Source organism: Panthera onca, chromosome D1 (assembly GCF_046562875.1).
Source record: "Panthera onca isolate mPanOnc1 chromosome D1, mPanOnc1 haplotype 2, whole genome shotgun sequence".
NCBI lineage: Eukaryota > Metazoa > Chordata > Mammalia > Carnivora > Felidae > Panthera > Panthera onca.
This window is the reverse complement of record NC_138348.1, coordinates 18,767,360-18,794,394: the sequence shown is the minus strand read 5'-3', so window position 1 is coordinate 18,794,394 and position 27,035 is coordinate 18,767,360. Positions and strand designations below refer to the sequence as shown.

Sequence of the window (27,035 nt, the reverse complement as noted above, 5' to 3'; positions counted from 1 at the left end):
CTAAGTGCCAGAGAGAGAGGGAGACACAGAATCTGAAGCAGGCTCCAGGCTCTGAGCTGTCAGCACACAGCCCGATGTGGGGCTTGAACTCACAAACCATGAGATCATGACCTGAGCCGAAGTCGGACGCCCAACCGACTGAGCCATTCAGGTGCCCCAAGAAATTATATTTTTAAAGAATTTTTCTAGTTCATCTAAGTTTTCAAATACCTTGGCATAAGTTTATTGATATCATCTTATCTTTTAAATACAGGCAGCATTTAGAGTTATGTTCCCCTTTTCATTCTAGATATTTATTTGTGCTTTTTTTCTCTTTATCTTGATTAATCCTACCAGAAGTATATCAAATGTCAATTTTATTCATTTTTTTAAAAAAGCAAACTTTAGCTTTGTTGATCATTTCTGTTTTGTTTAATTAGTTAATTACTGTGTTTTTATTATTTCCTTCTACTTAGGTTTATTTTGTTGTGATAGTGCCTTTCTCATAGTCTATAACTTGTGAACATTTGTAAGCTCATGTGTGGATTCTATTTTTGTTCCATTAATCCCACTTTTGTTACATATGAAATCAGTTTTTTTCTAAACTGTGGGTGTCTAAATTATTGGCTGATTGAACTGATCTAGTAGGTAAGGCCAGAATTTTAACAAAAGCAGTAGAATAACAATGGAAAAAATTTAGTATTCATTACATATTCTATGGCTAGTGCTGTATACTAAGATTAAATGTTTTGTCAAGCTTTTATTTCAAATACAAACACACACACACACACACACACACACACACCCCTGTGTCTGTACTGGGTCAATATAAAATGTAAAATGTAAAATGCATTTCTTATGGCAGGTTTTAAGAAAAAAAAAAGCTTGAAAGCCACTGTGTTAAATTGGTTTGTTTAATTTCAGTAAAGATTTCAAACCTGTTTGCACAAAATAAACACTGAGGAGCCTGCTAAACTGACAGATTCTATGACCCTATCTTAGACCTGCTAATACAAAGCTCCCGCATTGGGGCCAAGGACTGTTTTGTAACAAGCCGTCTCTGTGATTCTCACCCATTGGGTGTTCGAGAACCGCTGATTCAGGCTGTAAATACACCTGGAGAGCCTGTGGGACGTTCTAACTTGCGGCAGTGAAGGACGTGGAGCGTGCAGCTGGCTCCTGGCACACATTTGTCCTGAAACTTCCTGTCTTCTAAGTCGCGCAGAGACCCAAGAGTGTGGCAAGAAAGCTACGAAGGGACGGGGGGGGGGGGGGGGGGGGGGGGGCGGGGCTGGCAGTGGTAGGGAGTAGGGGCAAACTGGTTGTTAGAATGGCAGAAAAAGTGAAATCACTCCCATGTTCCTGGACCCAATGGGTATATATTGGATGACTGATGTATATTCCCCAACGATGCTAATTTTTGAGCTTAAAATGTGTGCGCTTTCGTGCATCAGTCTGTGACCAGCAAATTTTCTAGGTTCTAACTCATGGTCTCAAGAGATGGGAGTTGAAATCGTTCATGACTATTTACATTTTGCCCAAAAAGCTGATAAGGGTTACAGCCTTCAAAGCTTGGCAGTATTCAGCTAGCTGGGCAAGGGACAGTTTTGTGGTCTGGACAGCAGTTGGGGAGAGCTCCATTTAGCCAAAGTAAAAATGGCTGTTAACCTTTGCGATGGTCTGTGGACTCCTCAGTTATTTTCCCTTTTTATTAATAGCTTTTCTGCAAGACCAGTGAGTGGAATGAGGCCATTTCATAGGCTGGGACTTTGACACTTGGCATGCCACAGTAGCTTACTGCAGTAACCTCGTGGGTCTGTGAGGCGTGGCGCCACCCACGTGGCTCTGCCCTCCCTACAGTATCTAGGCATCGGATGGGGCAGGTTTGTCTGGTAAGGATCCTAAGTTGTGATCTACAAGGAAAGTTTGTCTTTTCAATTGAGGACTAAGAATTTTCTATCAGTCAGCGATGGTTATTGGCTGTTTCATTTACGTATTGCTGTATGACAAACCAACCCCAAGTGTTGTGGCTTAAATGACAGTAACAACCATGGATTTGCTCCAGATCCTGGGGTTGGTTCTTACCTCTTCCAAGAGTTTCCACTGGGGTCTCCCTGCAGTTGCCTTCAGCCGGGAGCCCAGCTTCCTTGCGGTGTGGCAGCCGGAGTCCCAGAGGACAAAAGCAGCCGCTGCCGAGTCTCTTAAGGCCTGAGCTCAGAAGCCCTCGAATGTCACTTCTGCCACATTCTCTTGGTCAGAGCAGGTCACGAGGCTAGCCCAGATTCACATTCTGCCTTTTGATGGGGAAAGTAGCACGCACCCTCAAAGATGTAGATTGCTGGCACCAATCTTTGGAAATCGATCCACCACATTGGGCCTTCTTTCCCTCCTCCCAGTCTCCCTGTGCTCTTCTTCATTCCTTCCTTCTATCTGAGCGTGTCATCTGTCACCTTCATTATGAAGCACCAGCACCAATGTGTGTTTTACTTAAATATTAATCTTTTCTTCTCTAACAACCCTTGGCACTTCATTGATACTTTCCTAGTGATATTTTTACATTCGGCATTTTGTTAGATCCGTTCCCATGAGGTGGGGCCTTTGCTTTCCTCCTCGTTTCCTGCACAGTGCGTGGTGGGTGCCTGCTCACCCGGGGCTGCTTGGGTAAGTGAATGAAAGCAGATTTTAGAATAACCAAGAGTCAGCTTGTCTAGATGAAGCATCAGTTTCTATTGGGCAAGTGTTAGAGAAAACAAAGCAAAGCAACTATCTAGCTATTCTGCTTTTGATTTTTCTTCCTTGGTCAGAGCCCTTCTTCCTAGGCCCCACACAGTTACCACTTAATGCTTTCCTTGTATGTATAATTATAGGCTCTAGTTCTCTTTTTATATTTATCAATATTTATGTTTAGTATGTGTAGTATTAAATATGTCATGTAGCATTTAATGCACAAATATATATTTGTCTATGTTTATAAGAAGGGTCAAAAATCCCTTTTCGTCATTTCATCAAATCACTTAAGGGAAAGAAATAGGTATACTAAGTCATTTGCCACCCTAAGGACTTCATTTGTCTCGTTTCTCCCCCTGGAACTAGGAGCGTGAGGAAGAGGCTGCCTGTGTCATTATGTGTGCGTCGGTCAAGTACAATATCCGGGGTCCTGCCCTCATCCCAAGAATGAAGAGCAAGCACCGAATCTACTACATCACCCTCTTCTCCATTGTCCTCCTGGGCCTCATTGCCACTGGCATGTTCCAGTTCTGGCCGCATTCCATCGAGTCCTCCAGCGACTGGAGCGTGGAGAAGCGCAGCGTCCGGGACGTGCCGGTGGTCAGGCTGCCCGCCGACAGCCCCATCCCCGAGCGGGGCGATCTCAGCTGCAGGATGCACACGTGCTTTGACGTCTACCGCTGTGGCTTCAACCCAAAGAACAAAATCAAGGTGTACATCTACTCTCTGAAGAAGTACGTGGATGACTTTGGTGTCCCAGTCAGCAACACCATCTCCCGGGAGTATAACGAACTGCTCACGGCCATCTCTGACAGTGACTACTACACCGATGACATCAGCCGCGCCTGCCTGTTCGTCCCGTCCATCGACGTACTTAACCAGAACACGCTCCGCATTAAGGAGACAGCACAAGCCTTGGCCCAGCTCTCTAGGTAGCTAGTACTTTCGCAGACGGGAGCGCAGTCCTTGGGGAACTAAAGGGAAGGCCAGGGAGAGGGAGTGGTTCTTCTCTTGATCTGGCTCCAGCTGCTGTCTCTTTGCTCGAGGGAGGGCATGCGTGTGAGTGACTGACTTGGGGGACGAGGCCAACGCCATAAGCACCTGGCCTCTGTTCCAGTGAAAAGCATTTGGCCATCAGTGCTATTGCTGTGGGCTCTCAGCATCTCAGAGTTTAGAATCTAAGGATGGCTCATCTTCTCACACCTTTCCTTTTATGCTTAAATGTTCCCTCTTTGTTACTTACACAATACATGTTCACTGTAAAAAGTCTGAAAATACAAGGAAGCAAAAAGAAGAACGTAAGGTTTGTTCCATGGTGCTGCTGTGATGTTAGTTTCCGGTCACTTTTTTAAAAATGTTTTATTTGTTTTTTGAGAGAGAGAGTACGAGTCAAGCAGGGGCAGAGAGATTGGGGGACAGGGGATCTGAAGCGGGCTCTATGCTGACAGGCTGACAGCAGCGAGCCTGAAGGGGGGCTCGGACTCACGAACCACGAGATCATGACCTGAGCTGAAGTCAGATGCTCAACCGACTGAGCCACCCAGGCACCCCTTCCAGTCACTTTTGTATAAAAAATAAATACATATGCGTGTAATATTCATTTTTGTATGAAATATATGCATACCTCAGTGTACATATACATTTTGTCAAGGGATTACACATTATATATTCTTACGCTGTCTTTCTCCTCTGATATGTTATGAATCTGTTTCCAAATAATTTCATATTCTTTTACTATATAATTTTAAGAGTTGTATAGCATTCCATTTTACACGTTCCATTCTGTATTTAAGCCAGCCTTATATATTTTATATATTTTTTTGTTTCTTTAACCAGATGGTGCACATTCAGATAGTTTTCAGGTTGTCCTAATCATGGGCACTTCTGTAGTGGACAGACTTCAAGTAAACATCCACCCATGTTTTTCTTTTGAGGAACCAGGGTGGCCTGGATGTCCTCTTGGGATTTCTAGGAATTCACTTTGCACACCCGAGAAGTGGGCCTATTTTGGGTTGGGGATATTTGCTGCTTGTCATTCAGTAACTGACCCTTGTATTTGTTTCTTGGGAGTTGACATGTGAATTCCCCTACATGTATAATTTTTTTTTTTAATAGGTGGGATCGAGGTACAAACCACCTGCTGTTCAACATGTTGCCTGGAGGTCCCCCCGATTATAACACAGCGCTGGATGTCCCCAGAGACAGGTAACTGTATTTGGAGTTGTCCCTGTGAGGGGTTTCTGAGGATCAAGGAAATACAAGACCCTTTCCTTCCCATGAAGTCATTTTCTAAGCCTAGTGGGACAGACTGTGTCATCAGAATTGTTTGTTAAATTAAAAAAAATGCCCTTGGCATTTACCTCCTCAGGACCTGGAAGTAGTGAGACCTGACCTACTTAAATCTGTTGTGTTGAACCGACCAGAACTTCCATTATAGCATTGCATTTTAGTTAGTGTATTTATTTATTTATAAAAATTTTTTGTGTATTTATTTATTTTGAGAGAGAATGTGCACACAAATGGGGGAGGGGCAGAGAGAAGGAGAAACAGAGTCCCACGCAGGCTCCACGCCATCAGCACAGAGCCTGATGTGGGGCCCAAACCCACGAACTGTGAGCTCATGACCTGAGTTGAGATCAAGAGTCGGAGGCTTAACTGACTGCACCACCCAGGCGCCCCTGTAGCATCGCATTTTAAAAAACTGTCTTTTTTTCTCGGTCTGACTTATGCTGTCCTTAGTGCCGCACCCCCACCCCCAAGACCGGGTTCATGATTGGCTTGTGTGTGCTCTGTCTGAATTTGGGAGCGTTTGCCAAAAGTGGAGCCACAGCTCACTGTGGGAAGGGGGTGCGGAGGTGTGAAAGTGACACCCACAGCCCGTCACGTCGGAGGACAGGGTGGGGGCAGTCTGGTTGTCATTTACTCTCCATTGCCTAAGTCAGTGGGACTCTTCCTTCCTCCCTCCCCTCCTCGCCCCCACCCATTTCTTGCCTTCCTTTCTTCCTGATGAAGCCTTCCCGACAGCACTTATGTTACGGGGTGGCCGAGATTGCATGATTATGATTCTTAGTTCACGTACTGTACTCGTCAGCCCTTTCATACAGCGGCTGAACCCCTTGGGCTGGAGGCTTCCTGGAAGGCTTGGGAATGAGGTCCGCTTGGCCTTCCTCTCCTGGTACTTGATTCAAGGCTTTGAGGAGAGCAGAAATGTTAGGCCCAGGGTAGGGCTCCCGGGCAGTGCTCAAGGTACAGGATTGTTGTAAACTTATGTAAAACTCACTTAAAAGTAATTTTATTATGGTTGATATTTAATTCTTAAAGTGATTCTTACTGGCAAAGGTTAGAGAATGACCCGAGGCCAGCCATGCTCTCAGCTTCCCGGAGGCTGACATTGTTGTCATTTGTGAAAATCTGCACTAAACACTACTTTTCCCTGGAAAATTAAACCCAAGCTCTTTTCGCTTTATGTGATTGTATAGGGTCAGTGTTGTGTTTTTATCTGGAAATACTGTTAATGCTACAAGAGACCTACACTCCAGGACCACTCTTCACCTTTGGTGTAGGAACCATTTTGGTCGATAGAGGGCAGTCAGGCCACACACATTCGGTAGAAACCAGCCGAACACAAGGTGAGCCCTGGTTTGGCCCTCAGCCCCAGCCAGACCTGAGTGGGCTACTGTTTTATGGATTTGGTTGCTCAGGGAAAGAGAAATACTTTAGGGAACAGAGAAGGGGAGAAAAAGCTGTTAGGAATGCAGTGTCTCTACCTGCTGTTTTGGGTTTATTTTGAGAAGGCCTTCTTTCTTTCTTTCTTTTAAATTTTTAATGTTTATTTATTTTAGAGAGAGAGAGAGAGAGAACGAGCAGAGGCAGAGAGAAAGGGAGACACAGAATCTGAAGCAGGCTCCAGGCTCTGAGCTGTCAGCACAGAACCTGATGCAGGACTTGAACCCACGAACTGCGAGATCATGACCTGAGCCAAAGTTGGATGCTTAACCGACTGAGCCATCCAGGCGCCCCCCCCCCCCCCGCCTTTTTTTTTAATTGTTTATTTTTGATAGAGAGAGAAGGCCTTATTTCTATATGAGACGTTTCACTTTTTGCTGACATTTTGGTATATGTATTTGCATGGGAGAAGGATTTTATTTTTATCAAGTGCATATGTGAAATGGGGTTTCATGTCTCTGCAGGAAAGTGTCAGGTGGTCAGGAAGAAGTTTGAGTTCCTGCTAGTGCTTAGGTGTTAAGGATCAGGAAGGTTAAATCTTTTTCCCTGCGCATGTATTTTTGTAAGTGATTATGGCAATCCTACAGCAAGTAATGAATCACTGTTTAGTCTTCCTTTATCTCTGCACATGGGAAATTGCGTTTTGAGACCTGGGTGGTCTTCTGGAAGGAAGGAAGAGCAGATTTTTTGTTAGTTTTTCTTATCATTTGTCCTTGCTCCTGGATTCAGAGGAAGCAAGAGCCATGAATATACACTGGTTTTAGCAGGAGCTGCGTATCAGGTTATTTGGAAATTAGAAAGCAGGCAGCCTAGATTAGACTGTTTCTTAGGGTCTCCTGAAGTCTAAGGTCATAGGTGTGATTATTTGAGAATGATTTGACCCAGGGAAATGCAAGGAACAGGACAGAAGGAAATGTCTTCTCAGCATATAATCTTTCGTGCTGCTTAAATCTGTCTTTATTTCTCTTTCACTTTTTAAAGATCCTACACATGATATACCTGATAATGTACACTTTCTTTGTACAAGATTGTAACAATATGCAAGTGTATAAAGAGTGAAATATAAAAGTATGCTTTCAAACACTCCTCTATTTTCACTCCCTTACCGAAAGATAATTAAGTACTATGTATTTTTTCTAGCCTTTTTCCTATGGGTTTATACATAAACGTGTGTGTGTGTGTGTGTGTGTGTGTGTGTGTGAGACACCCATTTTTTAAAGTTTTCTTTATTTTTTGAGAGAGAGAGAGCTAGAGGGAGAGAGAGAGAGAAAATTACAAGCAGGCTGCACACTATCAGCATGGAGCCTGATGTGGGGCTCAGACCCACCAACTGAATGGTGAGATCGTGACCTGAGCGGAAATCAAGAGTTGGACGCGCAACTGGCTGAGCCACCCAGGTGCCCCGGTATATATGCCCACTTTATGGATGTATGTTTATTTAGAGAGAGCGAGTACGTGCACGTGCATGAATGGAGGAGGGGCAGAGAGAGAGGGAGAGAGAATCCCAAGCAGGCTCCATGCTGTCAGCACAGAGCCCGACAGAGGGCTCAGACTCACGAGCCATGAGATCATGACCGGAACCAAAATCAAGAGTCAGTGGTTTAACTGACTGAACCACCCAGTCACCTCTGTATACACCCATTTTAAGTGGGAGCAAATTATACCTCTTTAATGCCTTACTCTACTAATCTTTGTTTTCTCATATATGTTCTGTAATATTATTACTACCCTGGATTTTTATTATCATTTCTTTGCATGTATCTCTCACAGATTTCCACTTTGTGTGGGTTTTATTTAACTTGTTATGGAAAGTTTCAAACCTATATAAAAGAAGAGATGATGAGGCACCTGAGTGGCTCAGTCACTTGAGCATCCGACTCTTGATTTCCGCTCAGGATCCCAGGTCATTGGATTGGGCCCTGTGTATGGCTCCACACTGAGTGTAGAGCCTGCTTAAGATTCTCTCCCTCTCTCTCTCTCTCTCTCTCTCTCTCTCTCTCTGTCCCTCTGTCCCTCCCTCCAGCTTGTGCTTTCTCTCTCTCTCTAAAAAAAAATAAAAATAAAAAAATAAATAAAAGAGACTAGCACAGTGAACCCGTGTGCCCCTGTCCAGCTTTAGTAATCGTCGTCTCGAGGCTGGTCTCCATTCATCTGTACTCCTACCCCTGCCCCACCTGATTATCAAGAAGCAAATGCCAGACATCGTATCATTTTATCTATAAATATTTCCATTTGAATCTCTGCATAAGGGATTTAAGAATATATATAACTATAGTACTATTTCTGCACCTAAAAAGTTAATAGGAACCTAATATCACCAGATATCTAGCCATTGTTCAGATCTACTTGTCTCAAATATGTTTTTACAGTTTGTTTGATTCAGTAAACAAGTAAGGATGACTAATAGAATTGGTCAGTTTTTGTTTTTGTTTTTTTTTCTTTACGAAATTTGAAGCTTTATATTTGAGGAATTTGCAGGCCTGATTACATGCAAAGGTTGACCTTGCAGACGAACTGTGTTTAGGCCCTGCCGACACTCAGATAGGAGGAAAGCTGGGGGAACATCTGAGGACAGATCAGAGTGGGGACGGTGGAGTGCATGAGTCGAGCAGGTGGCTTGGTGACAGAGGAGCTGTCCTAGAGCTTCAGAAAAGCCTGCCACATGCTAAAAATGCTAGAGGACACTTTCAGTGACATAACACTTGGCCTGGCATGAGTCTGATCATCAGATTAATACTTGTGTAGCTGCAAGTTTTCTCTTCACTCTCTTGCAGCTTTGGAACTGATCTCTGATTTTAGGGATATATAATGGGGAAAGAGAATGTGCTTTTCAGAGCTGTGCTTTTCCCTCAATGTAAAACACATGTTCTGTAAAGCAGGGGAAGCTTACTGTATTGTCTCCATTATAATATTATGGAGTGCTTGGCAGAAGACGATATAGGGACTTGCATTCTTAGCAGCAGCAGGGCTGGTGTGAGGTCTTTTTGACTAATTGCAATCCTGGCTCTTGCCGAGGTCACAAGTGGAGATCTTGAGTGTATGATGGGTGACGTAAGCCATGCTTCAGATGGCATGCTTTCCTCCTACCAGTGCATAACCCCCACCCTACTCTCCTCGAACAGAGTAACAGTTGGGGCCCCAGGGACAGAATTATAGGAAAAGTTGGTGTGATGCACACCTGCTTCCTCTCTTGCCACATACACATTCCCCTCTCCTCCGGGGCTGTGGGTGTAATTACCTAACCACCTACCACTCTGGCTTACCTGGACTGCCTGGTGCCTCCATATTGGATCTATGTGTGTTTCTCCGTGCATAGGTCATGGGGCCCCATACAGTCCGCGTGCTGTTGTGGAACCGGCCCAAACTCATGTTGGATGGATTCATTACTGAATGCTAATCAGGAAAAATAAGACCGTATGTTGGTACTAAGGATAGTCATTAAGTTTTACAGAGTAGACTGGCAGCTGGAGAGGTTTTTAGCCTGCACATTACCTCACTAACCAATTCTTGGTTTCATAAAGCTTAAACAAACAGATTGGGATTTCCAGGGGTGGTTGGAAAATCTTTGAACTTAAACTGGTCATGTTAGAAGGGAATGTAGGTTGTCATCAGGGCAGGGAAAGGATTGGTAGCAATCAATATTGCAAAAAGTGTGGTTTCTCAGCTCAGACATTTTGGCTCAGACTGTGCGGTGCGTGGAACTGGCAAAACTCTGCCCCAGTAGGTGATGTTGATGGGTTTGGGGCCCCAGGGACAGAGTAACAGTCAAAGCTGGTGTGCTATACACCTGCTTCCTCTCTCTGATGAAGTGCCACTGTACTACTTGCTGGATCCAATTAAAGCAGTGTGTTCACAGCTTTCTAATTAAGGAGAATAAGAGCTAGTACATGCAAACTGCAAGAGAAGCAGTAAAGGTCGTCCTGGTTTCTTGCTTCCTGAATGGGGACTGAGTAGCCGGAATGGATGGCGAGAGCTGGTGGAGGCTACGTGATCCACACGCAGCTCTCGGACGACACTGGAGGACCTGCCTGGGGCAGCAGTTGCACGGGACCAGATGCTTGGCTGTCCCTGCCGCTTTCTGTGCCCACTGTCTCCTGAGATTTGGGCCAGAGGCTGGGTAAGTGACTGCCCCGGACAGTCTTCCCATGCAGACCTATTGTTCATTCCTGCTGTCGTGAATGTTGTGAATGACTTTGGGGAGAGGCGAATGGGATCTGAGTAGGGTGGCGGAGGGGCTGTTCAGAGGGTGTCCTCTGGGCTGTGATGTGTTTTATAAAATGGAAAATAAGGAAAGACTACCTAGGACCCCAGAAGAAGGCCGATGACTCAGGGGTAGAATGCAGCTGATGTCCAGGAGATGTGAGTGTAAAACACGTAGCGCTGTGTCTTTATAGAAAAGTGGGCCAGTAAACAAGTTTTTGTTGATATGATAATATTAAGACTCAATTCTTCTATCCCTTCTCACAGAGCTTATCAGAATGAAGGCCTTCCTTTCTCATTGTTTGACGAAATCCTTTCCTTTCAGGGCTCTATTGGCTGGTGGTGGCTTTTCTACGTGGACTTACCGGCAAGGCTACGATGTCAGCATTCCCGTCTACAGTCCCCTGTCAGCTGAGGTGGAGCTTCCAGAGAAAGGACCGGGGTAAGGTGCATTCAGCTCAGCCGGGCGTGCTGTGAGATGCTGACCAGGTTCAGCGTGCTGGGTATCACAGCAGCTGAAGCCTCGGTTACAAGCCAGTATCTTGGAGTCTGTCATCTGCCCCCCGCCCCCCGCCCCCAGTCCTGTTTGTCCTCCACTTTTCTCTGACTCAGTGAATGTACCGTGCTGTGTACCCAGCTTTCCAATCTGGAATCGCTGTGATGTCCTTGACTCCTTCCTTCCCTTACTTCCTGTACCGGAAGAGTAAGTCCTATTGATTCTCCCTCCTAAATATGTCTTAGCTCTGCCCTATTTCCCCATCTGCTCTGCTCCCCCGCACACCAGGTTACTGTCATCTCTCCTGTGGATTGTGGAAACGGACCCCTGTTGGGTTTCCCTGCCTCTAGTCTTGCTGCCCCTACAACCTGATTGTTGACTTCCCATTTCCCTTTGGATAAAGCCCAGACCCTCTGGCACGTGACCACTCTCTCCGTCTCTAGATTTTTTTTTTCCCCCTTTTAGTTCTTTTCTCAGGATGAGCTTTGCTGTCTCGGTTTTTCTGGGTTGCAGATATTCTCCACTGTCTGGAGGTCTTTTTCCTTATTTTCATCAGACTGATCACCTGCCTGTCCTTTGGGTTTTCACTCGAGTACCTCTCACCACTTTGCTAGCCTTGGAATGGCTCTTCTGCCTTATGCCCCGAGAGCGGTCGTGTGCCACTCACGAGGCCACGTCGTAACGGCTTGCTCGCAGCCTCTCTGCTGGGGATTTTGGATTCCGGTGCCAGATCTGTTTTTTAACAGCCATGTTCACTGTGCCTGGCACATGATTGGCTCATATTGTTGACATGTGAGTGGGTAAATGGAAAGAGCTGACAGCATAGACGTACAGGGCATCTTGTGTAGCCCTTTTTGAGGTAGTATATTTAAAATTGTGCTAATTCACGGCGAGAATCTCAGTGAGCTTTAAACAAATATGGGCAGAATAGTATTCTGTGTGCCAAGTGCTCAGGTATGAAAGTGATGGATTTGTGTATTGCCACACTAGAAATCTCACAGGGGGAGATTTAAAAACCCACACGTACCATTTGGTCACAGAAATGAGTGTCAAGGAAATAGTTTGCAAAGCATCTCAGACTTCCCCTTAGAAGCCTTTATGGATTCTCTTGTGTATGTGTGTCCTACTGTGTGGCCTGGTGATCAAATTCTGGAACTTTCTTTAGACATAGCAAATTTTGTTATTTAGACAAGATTGAAACGTTTTTCTGTCTTTAGGCAAGTGCCAAGAAAGACTAAATAGTTCATGAACTTCTTGCCTAGATCAACTTTCCGGATTTTTCTGTTAGTGACTTCCAGAGTTGACTTTTTGTTTTGTTACTTTGTTATTTTTTTATTGAGATGTAATTCAGTTACCATAAAGTTCACTCTTTTAAAGAATATACTTCAGTGGGTTTATTTTTAAATGAGATATAGTGGACATATAACGGTAGGTAAATTTAAGGTATACAACTGCTAATTTGATACAGTTCAGTGGTTTTTAGTGTATTTGCAAACTTGTACAACTGTCATCACTGCTGTCTCATTACAGAACATTTCATCACCCCCAAAATAAGCCCCATACCTGTTAGCAGCCACTTTTCTGTCCCTGCCCTCAAATTTCACACCCTCTACCCCCAACAGCAACTGCTCAGCTACCTTCCTTCTCTGTGGATTTGCCCATTCCGGACATTTCCTAAAAATATAGTCATATAACGGGTGGCCTTTTGTGTCTCTTTTCACCCAGCATAACACTTTCAGGGTTTATCCATTTTGTAGCACGGAATCAGTGCTTTATTCCTTTTTTGGCTGAATACTGTTTTGTCATATGGATATACCACGTTTTGTTTATCCTTTTATAAGTTGATGGACATTTGGGTTTTTTCCACTTTTTAGCTATTCTTAATAATGCTGCTATCAATATGTGTATACAAGTTTTGTGTTTTTTTTAATTTTTTTTAATATTTATTTTTGAGAGAGAGACCGAGTGTGAGCAGCGGAGGGGCAGAGAGGGAGACACAGAATCTGAAGCATACTCCAGGCTCTGCTCTGTCAGCACAGAGCCCAACGTGAGGTTCGGACTCATGAACTGTGAGATCGTGATCTGAGCCAAAGTTGGACGCTTAACCAGCTGTGCCACCCAGGTGCCCCGGACATTGAAAAACTCTTAGCAGTATTTATCACTAAACATGAGCAAAAATATGCCTGTACTAATTTTTTTGGATCATCATCAAGATGAAAATACAAAATCTTACAGAGGATTTGTAGACTGGAGAGAAGTATGCAGTTGGTGCTATGTTTTGAGACTGGATTTTTCTCTGATGAGAAGGTACCAGCCTAGCTGGTCCCTGTTGGGGTGGTACAGATTTCTGTCATGTATCTCGGATCTTAATTTGGCATCTTTATGTAGCAGTAGATATAATAGATATTACCATAATATAAATATATTATGATAGATATTATAATATGAAACTATGATAGTGGAGAAAAGTCCACTGAACTTAGAAAAAAGATTTATCTTCTCTGTTGCTTCTGCGAACATTTAAATTTAAATCAGCTGTGTGATTTTTGAAAGTTAATTTTTAACCCTTTGCCTTTTTTTTCCGCCTGAAGTTGTTTTGGAAACAGTTTAATTCCGTTCACTTCAGTTCTAATCAAACCTTTATTGAAGGCCTATCTGGACCACGCATGGCCGGATGAGCGGTTCTCAACATCGGAGGGGTTGATTTTATCTCCCCAGGGATATTTGGCAGTCTGTGGAGGCTTTTTGACTGTTGTGACTGAGGAGTGTGTGTGTCAGGGGTCCCCTAGACCACCTCCGATTTCGATGATTTGCCAGGAGAGCTCAGGACTCGGTACGTAGTCCTACTCGTGGCTATGACTGTAGCAGAAGGAGACAGAGCATAGTCAGCAAAGGGAAAAGGCACATGGGGTGAAGCCCAAGGAAACCAGGTGCAGGTATCAAAGGTCCTCTCCCATTGGTGTCACACCGTCACACAGGATGGGCAAGTGGTGACAGCAGGCATGAAATGTCACTTACTGGGGACTCGTTAGAGACTCTCCGTGCCCGCGGTTTTCATTGGGAGTTAATCACATGCAGTCTCTGCTTGACACGTGCCCCCGTTTCAGATTTCCAGAAGGAAAGCAGGTGTTCGGCATAAGCCATATTGTTTGTACAGTTCGGGCCCGGTAAGCCACTCCTCTCGGTTCGGGGGAGGGTGGGAACTCTCCCAAAATTGGCGTTCCCATATACCAGCCAAGAGCCAGCCTTGAAGAGCAGTCAGGCCTGCTGGGTTGACTCTGTTCTGCGCGGGGTGCTCCTGGCGGCCAGTGGGTGGACGCCGGGGGTGCCAGTAAACCTCTGTAGCGCACACACTGTGCAACAAAGACTCCGGGGCCCACATGGCAGCAGTCTGCTGCAGAGAAAGCCTGGCTGAGGCCAAGACGAGCGGCTGGGGCCCGGGTCTGTCCTGTTGGCACGGCTGACTCTGGGCCGCGTTTTCTTAAGACTGCTTGAACTCTACTGTCTTTATTCTCTAATCTCTCTAGTGTGTAACCCAGCTCTCTTAGGACTCTTCCTTCCCTTCAGATTTGACCTAGGGGCAAAAGCCTACCGAAAAGAAAAGATTTAGTAAAAACAAAGGAGAACAAACCACCTCTAAAGAGTAAAAATTATTTTCAGGCGATTACTTTTCAGAGATTTAAACTGCTGCTGGTGGCTATTTTCTCAGTAACGACACCTCCCTAGTTTTTACGTATATCAAGATTGAAATTAAGATCTTTAACTAGATCCCTAGATGTCAGAGTGTGAAATTCTGCACTCAGTAGCTAGATGGAAGAAAGTAGATCTTCAAGGAGCAGGGAAAAAGCTGAAGGCTGCCTGGGGCACGACCCTCCCTCTGCTGGCCAGTTGGTGGATTTCTAGAGCTCAGCCTGACCCACACTTGTGTTCCCTCCAGCCTGCAGTTCCCTTGTCTCTGAAAGGAAGAAAAGAAGGAGGAGGAGAGGGAGGAGAAGAAGGAAAAAACAACAAAGGGCAAAAGCAGGCTCCAGACTCATCAGCCTGTCCAGGGACCTGGGAGGGAGGAGGCAGGGAGGTGACCTCATGGCCGTGCTTCGGATTTGTTGCTCTTGGTGAGAGTTGCTTTTCAAGGGGATTCCCACATCTCTTGAGGGCTACATAGAGTAGTGAGAGCTTTGTTTTTATTTTTATTTTAAATCTCTCTCAATATTTTTTCAATGGGAAGCTGAGGATTGTTGCTATTGATAGCTTCTTCTCACAGCTGTGCCGGTCTCAGCTGGAATTCTTGTCATTTTCTTTCTAAAAGGAACTAAATTGGGAGTTTACAGCTGTTACTATTGAGGGAGACTTCAAGTTCTCAGCGTGATTTTACTTAAACTTAGATTTCAGCGCTGCTGGGAGGAAACATGAAAGTCATAGCTAGTAATTCTAGTCCTTAAAAGAAAAACAAGTCCACCTTAACATTTTGTTTGCTTAGAACTAAAATGGGCACACACCCCATCAACCATCTGTCAGGTCAGGGAGAGCCGGCAAGCAGAGGGAGCATTTTTAGACTCCGTGCACATCTGCACATTTATGTTGAAAATGCAGTAATGGTAGAGTAGGGATCCAGTGATCCTGGCAACCAAACGTCTAAAATAGAACTTTTTTTCTCAACAGTGAAACCTCAGCCAGAGTCCTCTCCTCAGGAGCTTCTTGGAGCACCACACACTAACGTCTGTATTTTTTCCTGTATCCACCTGGGTGGGTGGTCGCTATGTGATCTACATGCGTTCCTGTCAGTATCTCCAGTTCCACCAGGCACCGCACGAGCCTTCCGGTTTTCTCTTTTTGCGTCTTTGTAACTCCGTTCTCAGACAGTGAGAAATCTGGCTCCCATTATCCTCAATATCTTCACTTATTTGATCAACCCTCCTCCATGTAACCAAAGTTCTGTGCCGCCACTGCCTCCATCACTGCACGGTGCCCTCTTCGGCCCTACTCAGACACTGACTCCCCCATGTTGGCTCTTGCTGCTGTCTCCTTCCCACCTGCCCCAGCAGATACCCTCCTCAGCCTTCTTGGGTTCCAGCACCCCACACTGGGATGATGGGACTGTTGCTATCATCCTCCCCACAAACATGCTAACCTCGCTTGTTCTCCAGCATCCCACTGGGTTGTCATGGCTACCTTCACCCCTGCCCCCCCAGTGCAGAATCGGGTACCCTTGCAGGACTCTCACACCCTGCATTGAGCCACCTCCCAGCTCTTCCCTGAGTAGAAGCCTTCACTGGGGTGAAAACCTTTGTGGGGAAAGGCTCCAACACTCTGTGTGGGCCATTTCTGTCCCCACACACGCCATGCAGAAATAGAAGCACCCTTTTCTCTCTAGAACTCCCAACACTCTGCGCCCTTCTGCATGGACACCCTCCTGGATGCCAGTGTGTCTCTTCTTACTCTAGATGGCATAGAGCCTGCCAGTTTTATGCCAGCAGCTCTACTTAAATAGAAAGTCCCTAGAAACATCCGGCAAGTATCCGTGCCCGATGAGATCCATCATAGAACCAGTGTCTTAGGAACTGGAAAGACCTTTAAAGGCCACTTAGCTCTAACTTGATGCATGGCTGATTTCACTATAACTTGTTAATGAAAATTTTTCTGATTTGAAAGAAGAAAAACCCCAGTCCATTTCATTTGCAAATAGCTTTAAGTGTTAAGATGTTTTTAAACCCTGCTTGTCTTGTGATTTTTGCCTATAAATCTTTCTCTTGTTTAAATAGACAAGTTTGATTACAGAAATAATTTCAAAGTAGATGGTATTCACTTCACAATGATCTGCAGGTGCTCTTATATGGGATCTTTTCATCACAACGTCATCCCTCTGAAAGTTAATACTTTTTTTAAAAAGTTTATGTATTTTGAGAAAGAGAGGGAGGCGCGAGCAGGGGAGGGGCAGAGAGAGAGAGAGAGAGAGAGAGAATGAATCCCAAACAAGCTATGCACTGTCGGTGCAGAGCCTGATGCGGGACTCAAACTCACAACTATGAGATCATGACCTGAGCCGAAATCAAGTGTCAGATGCTTAACCGACTGAGCCAGTCAGGCGCCCCTGAAAATTAATGCTTTTACAAAAGAAAAATTATCGAGGCTCAGGGCTGAACATAGAATCCAAGAGTCCATTTCAGTGTCTAGAAGGAATACTTTTAACTATAGATATTCAGCACATTGTTCAATAGATTATAACTTAGGGGGAAGTTGCCCGGGATGACAGGAACCGATCTGTGCAGCTGATCCAAACTCACTTCCCCATAGATTGCTCTTCCACATCTTTCTTATCTCCACTTACTTTTCCCCTGGTTTCTGGGTCTGAACAACCATTGAGGGCCACTCTATCAAATAGAGCTTTCTGCAGTGGGGAGACCATCTGTATTTGAGCTGTTAGGTACCCACTAGCCACGTATGGCCATTGACAATTTGAAATGTGGCTAGTGTGACTGAGGAACTGAATTTTATGTTTTACTTAAATGGCCTCAGGACGTCTGGGTGGCTCAGTCGGTTAAGCGTCTGACTTCGGACATGATCTCACGGTTCGTGAGTTCCAACACCATATCGGGCTCTGTGTTGACAGCTCAGAGCCTGGAGCCTGCTTCAGATTCTGTCTCCCTCTCTCTCTGCCCCTCCCCTGCCCACGATCGGTCTCTCTCTCTCTCTCTCATAAATAAACATTAACAACAATTTTTTTAAATGGCCTCGTGTGGCTAATTGCTATTAGGCAGTGAGGTTTTAGGAATGCGCGCATCCCTTTCTTTCCTAACTGTGGCATGGGAAGTACCCTTTGCTTTCAGTTTAGCTGCTTAAAGAGATGGTTCTGAGGATTTGAAAGCAATCTGGCTGTGGTATGCGTTGCTCTGTTCTCTGGAGTTTCTTTAGCTGATCTGGCTGGTGAGGTGAGGGTTCCCCTTCTCCACTCATTGCTCTATGTGTTTGGGACCTGAAGTTCAGCGCTGGGTAAAACATGATTTCCAGTTTCAGGATGGGTTGTTCTTACTGGGTTAGGTGTTCTCTAGCTAGAACCTCCAAGTAAGTTTGAGAAACTAAAAAAACAAAAAAACAATAACCCTTCCATTCTCTCAAAGCAAGAAGAGAGAGAGACAGAGAGAGAGAATGGGGTCATAGAGTATAGGTTTTGGTCCTTTCTTATGTGCATACTCATATCAGCTTGCCTGGTGGCATTGTCTGTGAGATCTACCAACCCCTGGGACTTCCCCTGGTGTAGACCATTGGGGGTAGATTCATGTGACTGTTGCTTCTAGGTTTAATGGGTGCTTTACTTCTTCCTGGAACCTGCTTTATATTATTTATGTCTTTGATGGTGATCACTAGTGGTCCCTCAACCTATGTAGTGTTTATGCTCTGGAACCTCTCCGCTCTGTAGGAGTCTTGCCTTCCAGGAGAGAATTACCATCTGGTCTTCCTCAAATCTCCCCCGTAACTTCTGGCTTATGAACTTTGTATTCATGTTTTTGTCTCTTGTGGAGATCTAAATGGTACTAGACCCATGGAAATCCTTTCTGCTCTCCATTTTCTTTTAGATGTCCTTGCTATCCAGATGTTAAGACTGGTTCCATACTTTGGTGAAGATAGTTTTTTCCACTTGCTCTCAACTACCAATTCCGTCTTCCTGTGTCCAGGTGGCTGAGGATGGGGCTCTCTTCCCTGCAGCATCTCTGTAGCATGAGGAAGCCATTCAGCACCCAGAAGCAGTCCTTCACCTCTTCCGTTTTTTTGTTTTTTGTTTTTTGTTTTTTGTTTTTTTTTACATTTATTTATTTTTGAGAGACAGAGACAGAGCACAAGTGGGGGAGGGGCAGAGAGAGAAGGAGACACAGAATCCGAAGCAGGCTGCAGGCTCAGAGCTGTCAGCACAGAGCCCGATGCGGGGCTATAACCCACAAACCAGTGAGATCATGACCTGAGCCGAGGTCGGACGCTCAACTGACTGAGCCACCCAGGCGCCCCAGCTCTTCCGGTTTTATAGCCACTACTGCCCATTGTTTGTCTTCCTTCCCGTTTGAAGGATGCAGGCAGCTGTCGGTTCTTTCTCAGATCAGAGACCTCAGATATAGCTAATGATAATATGTTGATGCTTCTTCCAAATAGCCATCCAGTCAGTTTCTCTCTTTTCCCACACACACGCATACACATATTTATGGTATGCTCTCCAAGCTTGGCATATTATAAGCCTTTCCTCAAAACGTGAAGAACTTATCCCAAATAAAACCTTTAATGATTGCATAAGATTTCAGCACATGAATGAGCCGTACCTTACATTCTGACAGGGTATGATACTGTAAATATTCAGCAATGCTACAGAGTATAATCTCCCAGAAAATCGAGGGGTGTGAAGCCTGGTGAGGACACCCTTCCTGCCGTAGGTTTAACGCCAGAGTTTGTCGCACTTTGACCGGCATGCCAGCGGCAGCGTCGCAGTCACCCTCTTTCCTCTCTCGTAGGCCCCGGCGGTACTTCCTCCTGTCCTCTCAGCCGGCTGTCCACCCCGAGTACAGAGAAGACCTGGAGGCCCTCCAAGCCAGACACGGGGAGGCGGTGTTAGTCCTGGATAAGTGCACCAACCTCTCAGAGGGCGTCCTCTCCGTCCGTAGGCGCTGCCACAAGCACCAGGTCTTCGATTACCCCCAGGTGCTGCAGGTGAGTGTCCGTCACCCTCTCTTGAGGCTTGGTAGAGCTCGCTTCCACAGAGTCACATGCAGCCCAGCGCAAGAGGCTGGTTTCCACACGCGGCCGGGAGAACTACCCAAGGGGAGAAGAGGAAAACGTAGTGCTGCTCCTTACCGGACACGCAGGCCTGCGGGCGCGTCCGTGTCTGCCGTGTTGTCCGTGCGCAGCCGCTTGGCCTGTGCGTGTCCCTCCTCCTTTCCGGTGTTCATCATACTTCGGAATCGCAAAGCTGATGGGTTTGCAGAGAAGCCACATGGACAAAGCGGGCACATGTATTTTACTTGTACCCTTGTCTTCACAAGCCCGTCCAGGGAAATTTCCTTCTTTCAGGAGGCTGCTTGTATCCCCTGCCATGCTGGCCCACAAGGCCGCCGTCGGCTTTTGCTGGGAGTGGGAGCTTCTCATTTTTTGTTACTGTCTTGTCCGTTGGTGTTTTGCCACCCTTGGCATGTCCTGCTATTAGTGTGTCCTTTGCTCGGTCACGGGCCTGGCAGTACTTCCTTAGCCATGGGCAGAGTGGTCCTTTGGGGATGTTTTAAGCATAAGCAGGATGCTTGACATTCCAAGGGCCGGGAGCGGGGGAGGGGGGCTAGGAAAGGAGAAAGTGAGTTTTTTTCACTGAAATATTTAAAATAGCTCAAGGAGAAATAGCAAGGAGCTGGTGTGACTTTTTTTTTTTCTTTTTTTTTAAATCTCCACAGAGAACTGGCCCATGCTGAGATTGTTAAAATACTTTCTCTGAAAGAGTGCTGCATGTCCTGTGGAATGTCTGACTGATAGCAGTGGTGATGCGAGTGGGAGTATTTCTAGTAACCTTTGTCTAGACAGGAAAAATGGTTATCAGCATGCGTGTCCACATCTGGATGCCGACTCTTCGGGGCAGGCCGAGCTGTCCACCTGCACTCCGGGCGCCATGATGCATTCTCTTCTTCAGCCCTCGCTGCTTTCTCATTTATTCCCAGAGGAGTTTGGCATATTGAGTTTCTTTGTATTTTTTTTCTGGACTTTCCTTTACTCTAGCTGTAAAGGTTAAACAGTGAGGTTTTTTTTTTTTTTTTTGCTTTTTATCTTTTTTTTTTTCCCCTCCCGAAGGGGCAAGCACTGGGAGAAACTAAGTGTCGGAGATAGGATCATTTCTTACTTTGGTTTACCTGCTGCAACTGCTTGTTCTCCTGCATGTCTTTCATTTTCCAAAAGGTTCTCCACTTTGACTAGGCTTGAGGGAGTGAAGGGAGAAGACATTTTTTGACTTTGCTTTCTGTTTGATTTATTGTTCTACGGGAACCTATTTGTCGTAGTATGTTTTCAAAGGCATTGCATTCACGAAATGAACATCTTCTGTGTGCAAAGCACACCGCTAGATGCCACGAGGGGTAGAAAGATGAAAGGAGAGTTTGCGGCTTCCCTCTAGGGGGTCCTCGAGGGAGCCCGGAATGCCCAGACAACGTAATCCCGTGACGAGGTAGGCTGAGGTAGGCACCGTAAGCCACGCTCAGCCACCGTGCCTCGGTGTGTTTGCATCACACACTAGGGCTGCAGGGGACCGGGCTGTGGGAGGTCACACTCTTGAGTGCCCAGAGGAAGACTTGGGCTTTGGTTTCAGACTTTTCAGATGCTGCCAGTGGAGGCAGTGACATAGCACGGAAGCATTGCAGCCGGTGCAGCTTTTCAGGTTCCACTGGGGTGAACTGTTACCTTTTGGCATTTTCCGCCAGGATGTCTCAGTGTTGCTTGGCCTCAGCCCTTGGGAGAACGTGGTCTGCCGCGATCAGAGCAAGCGGATCGGCGAAACTGGCGTGTAATCCCCTACCTCTGCTTGTGTTCCTGCAGGAGGCCACTTTCTGTGTGGTCCTTCGAGGTGCTCGGCTGGGCCAGGCGGTACTGAGTGACGTTTTACGCGCCGGCTGTGTCCCAGTTGTCATTGCAGACTCTTACGTTTTGCCTTTCTCTGAAGTTCTTGACTGGAAGAGGTGAGTGTTTCCTTCTGGTAAACTTTATACCAGTGGCTCTGTGTGTATTGGATTCGGAGAGCCCCTTAGGTAACTGTAATGCATACCTAGGTTTGAAAACTACTCCTTTAGATTATCGTGCTGTATTTTCCATCAGAAGAGTCCGTCTGTTGGCCTAGAGCAGGGGTTCGCAAACTGAGGCCTTTGGGTCAGATATGGGAAGCTGCCAGGTTTTGTAAATAAAGTTTTATTGAAACACATCCACACCCATTCATTTGCATATTATCTGCTGGTTGTTTTTGTGCTATGGTGGCAGAGCTGAGTAGTTGCTGCAGAGATTCTCTGGCCCACAAAGCATAAGATATTACTTACCTAGCTTCTTATCTAAGATGTTTAGCAACCCTTGGTCAAGAGCAGTGGCTCTCCATTATAACTGCAGCGCATACTCACCTGAAGGACTTTAAAAGATGCCTGGGCCTCATCCTCAGGAACGCTGTACTTGAAGCTCCGCGGGTGTGATTTGTAGCCATAGTTGTGAACCACCGCTCTTAGAGACCAACGAATTTGCACAGTGTTACCAGCTGGAGATGGAGTGTCTGCACGTGGGTAAAAGCTTAGAAACAGTCCCAGTGAACAGATGGACAAACGTAGGTTCCGCTAGGTTGTAGGTTGTTCCCTAGGACTTTGGAAGTTGAAGATTATTGAAAATCAGCTGCCTTTGTGTTTACCTCTCTGGCTGGACTGCCTCAGATATTGCTTTCTCCTCTCCCGACTGTTTGGATATTTCTGTTCGCGTCTGACTACCATAGATAGGTATTTGAACAACGTTAAGTAGCATTCATTCATGTGTACATTCATTCGTCTTGTACTTATTGGAACGTCTACTGCGAGCAATGCGGTCTCTGCTTCTGAGAAGGCTGGCATCTAGTGGGGAGGACAAACCGAGAATTCTCATAGCATGTGATATGTGCTGTGGCAGAGGCCTGCACAGGGGGCAGTGGAGGCCCAGAACAGAGGGGGAGCCTCATTCAGCCTGAAAGAGGGCTCTGTGTAATTCTGTTTATCTTAGAGAAGTGCTGAGAGCCACAGCCAGTCGACCATGCATCCGTGGAAACATTCGTTCAGGGCCCTTTGTCTGCCAGGGGCCGTGTTAGGTATGGGGATGCAAAGATGAGCAAGGTCAGACCTTGCCTCCTGGACGCTCCTAGCCTAGTGGTGGGAGATAGACAAGTAGACCGGCAACGGCCAGCTACCGTGAGGGGACACAGCCCAGGCTGGGTGGGACGCTGGGAGAAGGGTGAGGTGGCCGCACACGCCATCACTGGCAGTGGCTGGAGTTGGTGAGGGCTCCGTGGAGGCAGTGACCCTGAGCTGAGTCTGGAAAGATACTCTCGTGAGAATCCGGACTGGCTTGGGTAGTTGTAATTACGGTTAAGTGGAGGCAGGGCTCTGAATTTGGAGCCAGAAGGCCTGGGTTCAGATAACCATCGCTGGCTAACTTTGTGATCTTGTCAAATCATTCTTTTTTGAGCCTCAGTTTTCCCATCTGTATAGTGGAAATCATGGACTGACTTAGCAGATACTTACTAAGTGCCAGCTCCGTGTGCCAGACGGTACCACGTGCTCAGGGTGTGTGTTGGAAAGCAGGTGTGGTTTCCATCCTAACGGACTAGTTTTGTTGGGGAGGGGGTTTCGGGTTTTAAAGTTCATCTGTACAGATATAACAGCAAACCTGCTAAATGCCACGACGGGCGGGTCATCGCCGAGCCGTCCCTCTCTCACCCAGGCATCTAGCCTGCCAGCGAGTCCTGCCGGCTCTGTCCGAGCCACTTTTGCCGGCTCTTGTGCATTTTGCGATGGTCTCCAGCTGTTCTGCTCTCTGCCATTTCTTCTGACACCTTAGGCAGAATGACCCCATTGGAACTTAATCAGATCGTGCCAGCTCTCCTAAACCCTTCCTTCTAATGGCTTTCTCTCTCAGTAGAAGCCGAGTCCTTACAATGGCCTGCAAGGCCCCGTGGCTTTGCTGAGCTTCCCCCTCCTCCCCCCCCACATTTGTCTCCTGGTCTCCTCGTCTCCTCCATGTTCTTTACTGTACTCTAGCCACCCTCGCCTCCTTTCTGGTGCCAGAGCATTCCCAGCGTGCTGCTTCCTCAGTGCCGCTGGCTCGTTAGCCCTTTTGCCTGGAATGCTCTCCCACAGGTGTTCTTGTGGTGCTCAGCCCTGGCCTTCTCTGTCTTACGTGGTCACCGTCGTGATCCCAGGACCTGGCACGTAACGGGGACTCCATAAATACATGCGGACTAAGCGAATGGATTTGAGTAGGTAGCTGAAGGCCAAAAGTCCTCGTTGGTTCAGAGTGGGCAAGTATGAGAAGGGAGAGCATACCAGGCAGGAGGGAGTTCACAGCCACAGACCCCGTGGCGGGTAGAGCATGGTTTGTTGAAATGACCAAAAGGGCGCCAGTGTGGCTGGAGCACATGGGTGGGGGCAGGGCGGAGGGAGGTGAGGAAACGCAGCAGGCAGCAAGCGGGAACTGTGCTGAGGAAGGAGGGAGGAGGAGGAGGAGGGGGAGGGGGGGGAGGAGGAGGAGGCACGCACCGGAGGGAATGCGGGTGAAGGAGGGTGCGGGTGTTCGTGTCTGCTCGGAGGGGCTCAGCAGGACATGCACGTGCAAGTGCTTTGTGTGAAGGCCTGTGTGTATGTAAACTGTTTTGCCGTTGTCTCCAGAGCATCTGTGGTTGTGCCAGAAGAAAAGATGTCAGAAGCGTACAGTATTTTGCAGAGCATCCCCCAAAGACAGATTGAAGAAATGCAGCGGCAGGTAAGAGGCCAGGCAGCCTTGCTGGGGACGTGACGTGGGTGGCACGAAAGGGCGGCCTGCACGGTTGGGGTACACGTCCCAGCTGACGCGTGAGCGGGGCTTGTGGCCTCCACCGTGTCGGCTGACCACACTGAAGCGAGGAGAGCAGACTCCGGTGAGTTCCACCAAATGAGGGTTGAAATAGTAACTGTCAGAGATTTGAAAACTCTCCCGAGGTAAGCCTGCCATGTTTTCAGGGTCTTGCATAGCAGTGTGTTCAGCCCGCAAAGCTGAACCTTTGGGTGGTTGTGTTCACAGCAGGTGCCACTTACAGTGACTAAGGCGGCCCTGGAAGCAGGGATGCTTCAAGGTGACGCTTCTGAGCAGCTGTTGACCAGGAGAATGTTGTCGTGTCAGCTGGCCTACAGTTCCAGCTTCCTGGTCCCAGAGGCTTCCTCACTGAGAGGCCCTCCCTGCCTCCTGGAGCAGGTGCCGTGCCCCTGCCTCCCTTTCCAGTTTCTCTTCCACCTTCTGATAGTCCTTCCCCTGGGCTGCTCTCGACAGTCTGAAGCACGCCACTGGGGGCCTGAGGTGGCCCTGTTTCCCTTTCTTTTCTCTTTCCAGAAAGGAATTTAGTTGGGCTGAAATGTCAAGCGAGTTAAAAAAAAAAAAAAAAAAAAAGAAAAGAGACTATCCCAAGTTGTTACTGTGCTTGTTGTTTCTGTTTCTTTTCTTTTTAATGGATTTTTAAGGTTTTTATTTTTGTCAAAATTATCTTTGTAGGAGATGCGTGGGAGAGAGGTTTGGAGGTATTCAGCATTAAGTCTGCACCTGTTCCATGTACCCTCTGCTTTTGGTTTGACACCCCCACCCTGGGCAGAGAGCCTGCACGTGACCTTGTCCAGGGAATGGGTGTCAGGCCTCTGTCTGGGTGACGGCAGGGTGGTCACCTGCCAGTGGGGGGTGGGGCGGGGTCTGGGCTTCTGACCACTTCATAAGTACAGGTTCAGTCTGTCCTTCTGCTTTCGGCTCATCTTTGCCCCCACTTGGGGTTCCGCAGTGGCTGACCTCAGGTTTTTCTCAGCTGACTTTTCTCAGCAGCTCCCTTGGGTTTGCAGAGTCAGCTACCCTGTCTCGTTCTGCCCCTCAGCTTCCGCATTTTATTGCTGTCATCTCGTCTCTCATTTTCTTTATCTTGCAGTGATTATGCCTTTGCTTTTAAAAATTTGTCTTAATTGTCGTTTTTGGGTTTTAGGAGGCAGTGAAAATTAGTGGATGTGTCGAGTCTCCCCTCTTCATTAGACCAAGGGATGGCGGCATCATGCAGTAATTAGTCTGTAGGCGCTGACCTTGGACTGCCTGCACTGCATGCGCACGGCTCTGCCCTTGGCCAGGGATTTGCCGTCTGTGGACCTCAGTAACCTCATCTGTAAAACACGCTGGCATTCTGCTTTGAAAACAAATCACAACTTGATTTTAGCCTCCCCGTAGTAGTTTCACAGCCCGCTCATGTCCATTTTAAGTTTCTGGGCCTCTCGGTTGTTATTTAACTACTGACCTCATCTGAGTTTAGTCAGTTAGAAAATCCATCTAGGGATCTCTAGATTCTTCATCTAAATCTCTGGTTGCTATAACTTGTGTAGAAGAAAATATTCCTTTTCACAGAAGAGTCCTCTTGTCTGAGCTCCTTGTGTTTCTTTTGTGGCATCTTGATTCATTAACGCAGCTGAGTATCTGCCAAATCAGATACCATCTTAAGATTCCAGTCGGAGAAGGCCAGGTAAGCACCCTGCACCGTCATGTTGGGAAAGAGAATCATTTGGTTTTCGGAGCAGAGCTCCTACGGCCAGCTTCTAGAACACTGTTGTTCCGCAGAGCCTGGCTGGGGAACCGCGCGTCTGAGACCAGCGCGGCGGGTTATTTCTGAGTCCAGGCTCAGACTCCTAGAACCATGCAGATGGAATGAATAGAGGTCATTTAAAATAGGGTACTTTGAGGTTATTTGGGTTCAGAGAGATATACTTGGGAGTCAGAAGACTTGGGTATGAGCCCTGGCTCTGTCCCTATGAATTGTATGACAGTGGTAAGTCACCAGAGCTCTCTGGGCTTTCATTTCCTCCTTTACGAGATGATGGGGTGGCTGGATCCTCTCTCATGTCCCATTCATCTGTTTAAAAACTCTGTGAACCTCTCGTCCTTAGCAAGAATGTCACCGTCCTTGACGGCATTAATGACCACGTGGCTGTCTCTTCTCTGCTGTTCACCTCTAGGCCTGAGGACCAGTCACCTCCTGGGGTGGTGAGCGCCCCACCTTGTGTAATTGGACAGAAAGGCAGTCTTGGCAGTTTCCTGCCTCCCTTTCCAAGTCTTCCTTCTGCTTTCTGATGCCCTTCTTCTCTGCTGCTTTCAGACTTTCTAAAGCACTCTGCTGCCGTTC

General features: G+C 46.8%; 1 protein-coding gene across 2 annotated transcripts in view; it reads left to right on the top strand.

Annotated features, from left to right (window-relative positions):
- Nucleotides 1-27,035, top strand: part of EXT2 (exostosin glycosyltransferase 2) — a 144,748-nt gene that overhangs the window by 7,319 nt on the left and 110,394 nt on the right. Inside the window, exons 1-7 of one of the 2 annotated variants that reach the window (XM_060606441.3) lie at nucleotides 1,759-1,871; nucleotides 3,073-3,638; nucleotides 4,822-4,911; nucleotides 10,958-11,074; nucleotides 19,621-19,816; nucleotides 21,677-21,816; nucleotides 24,526-24,619. In XM_060606441.3, the coding sequence (XP_060462424.1) occupies nucleotides 1,854-1,871; nucleotides 3,073-3,638; nucleotides 4,822-4,911; nucleotides 10,958-11,074; nucleotides 19,621-19,816; nucleotides 21,677-21,816; nucleotides 24,526-24,619 (1,221 nt within the window). In that variant the 5' untranslated portion in view covers nucleotides 1,759-1,853. Of the gene's footprint in view, nucleotides 1-1,758; nucleotides 1,872-3,072; nucleotides 3,639-4,821; nucleotides 4,912-10,957; nucleotides 11,075-19,620; nucleotides 19,817-21,676; nucleotides 21,817-24,525; nucleotides 24,620-27,035 lie in introns of those variants that run through there. The other variant, XM_060606442.3, reaches the window with a different exon arrangement.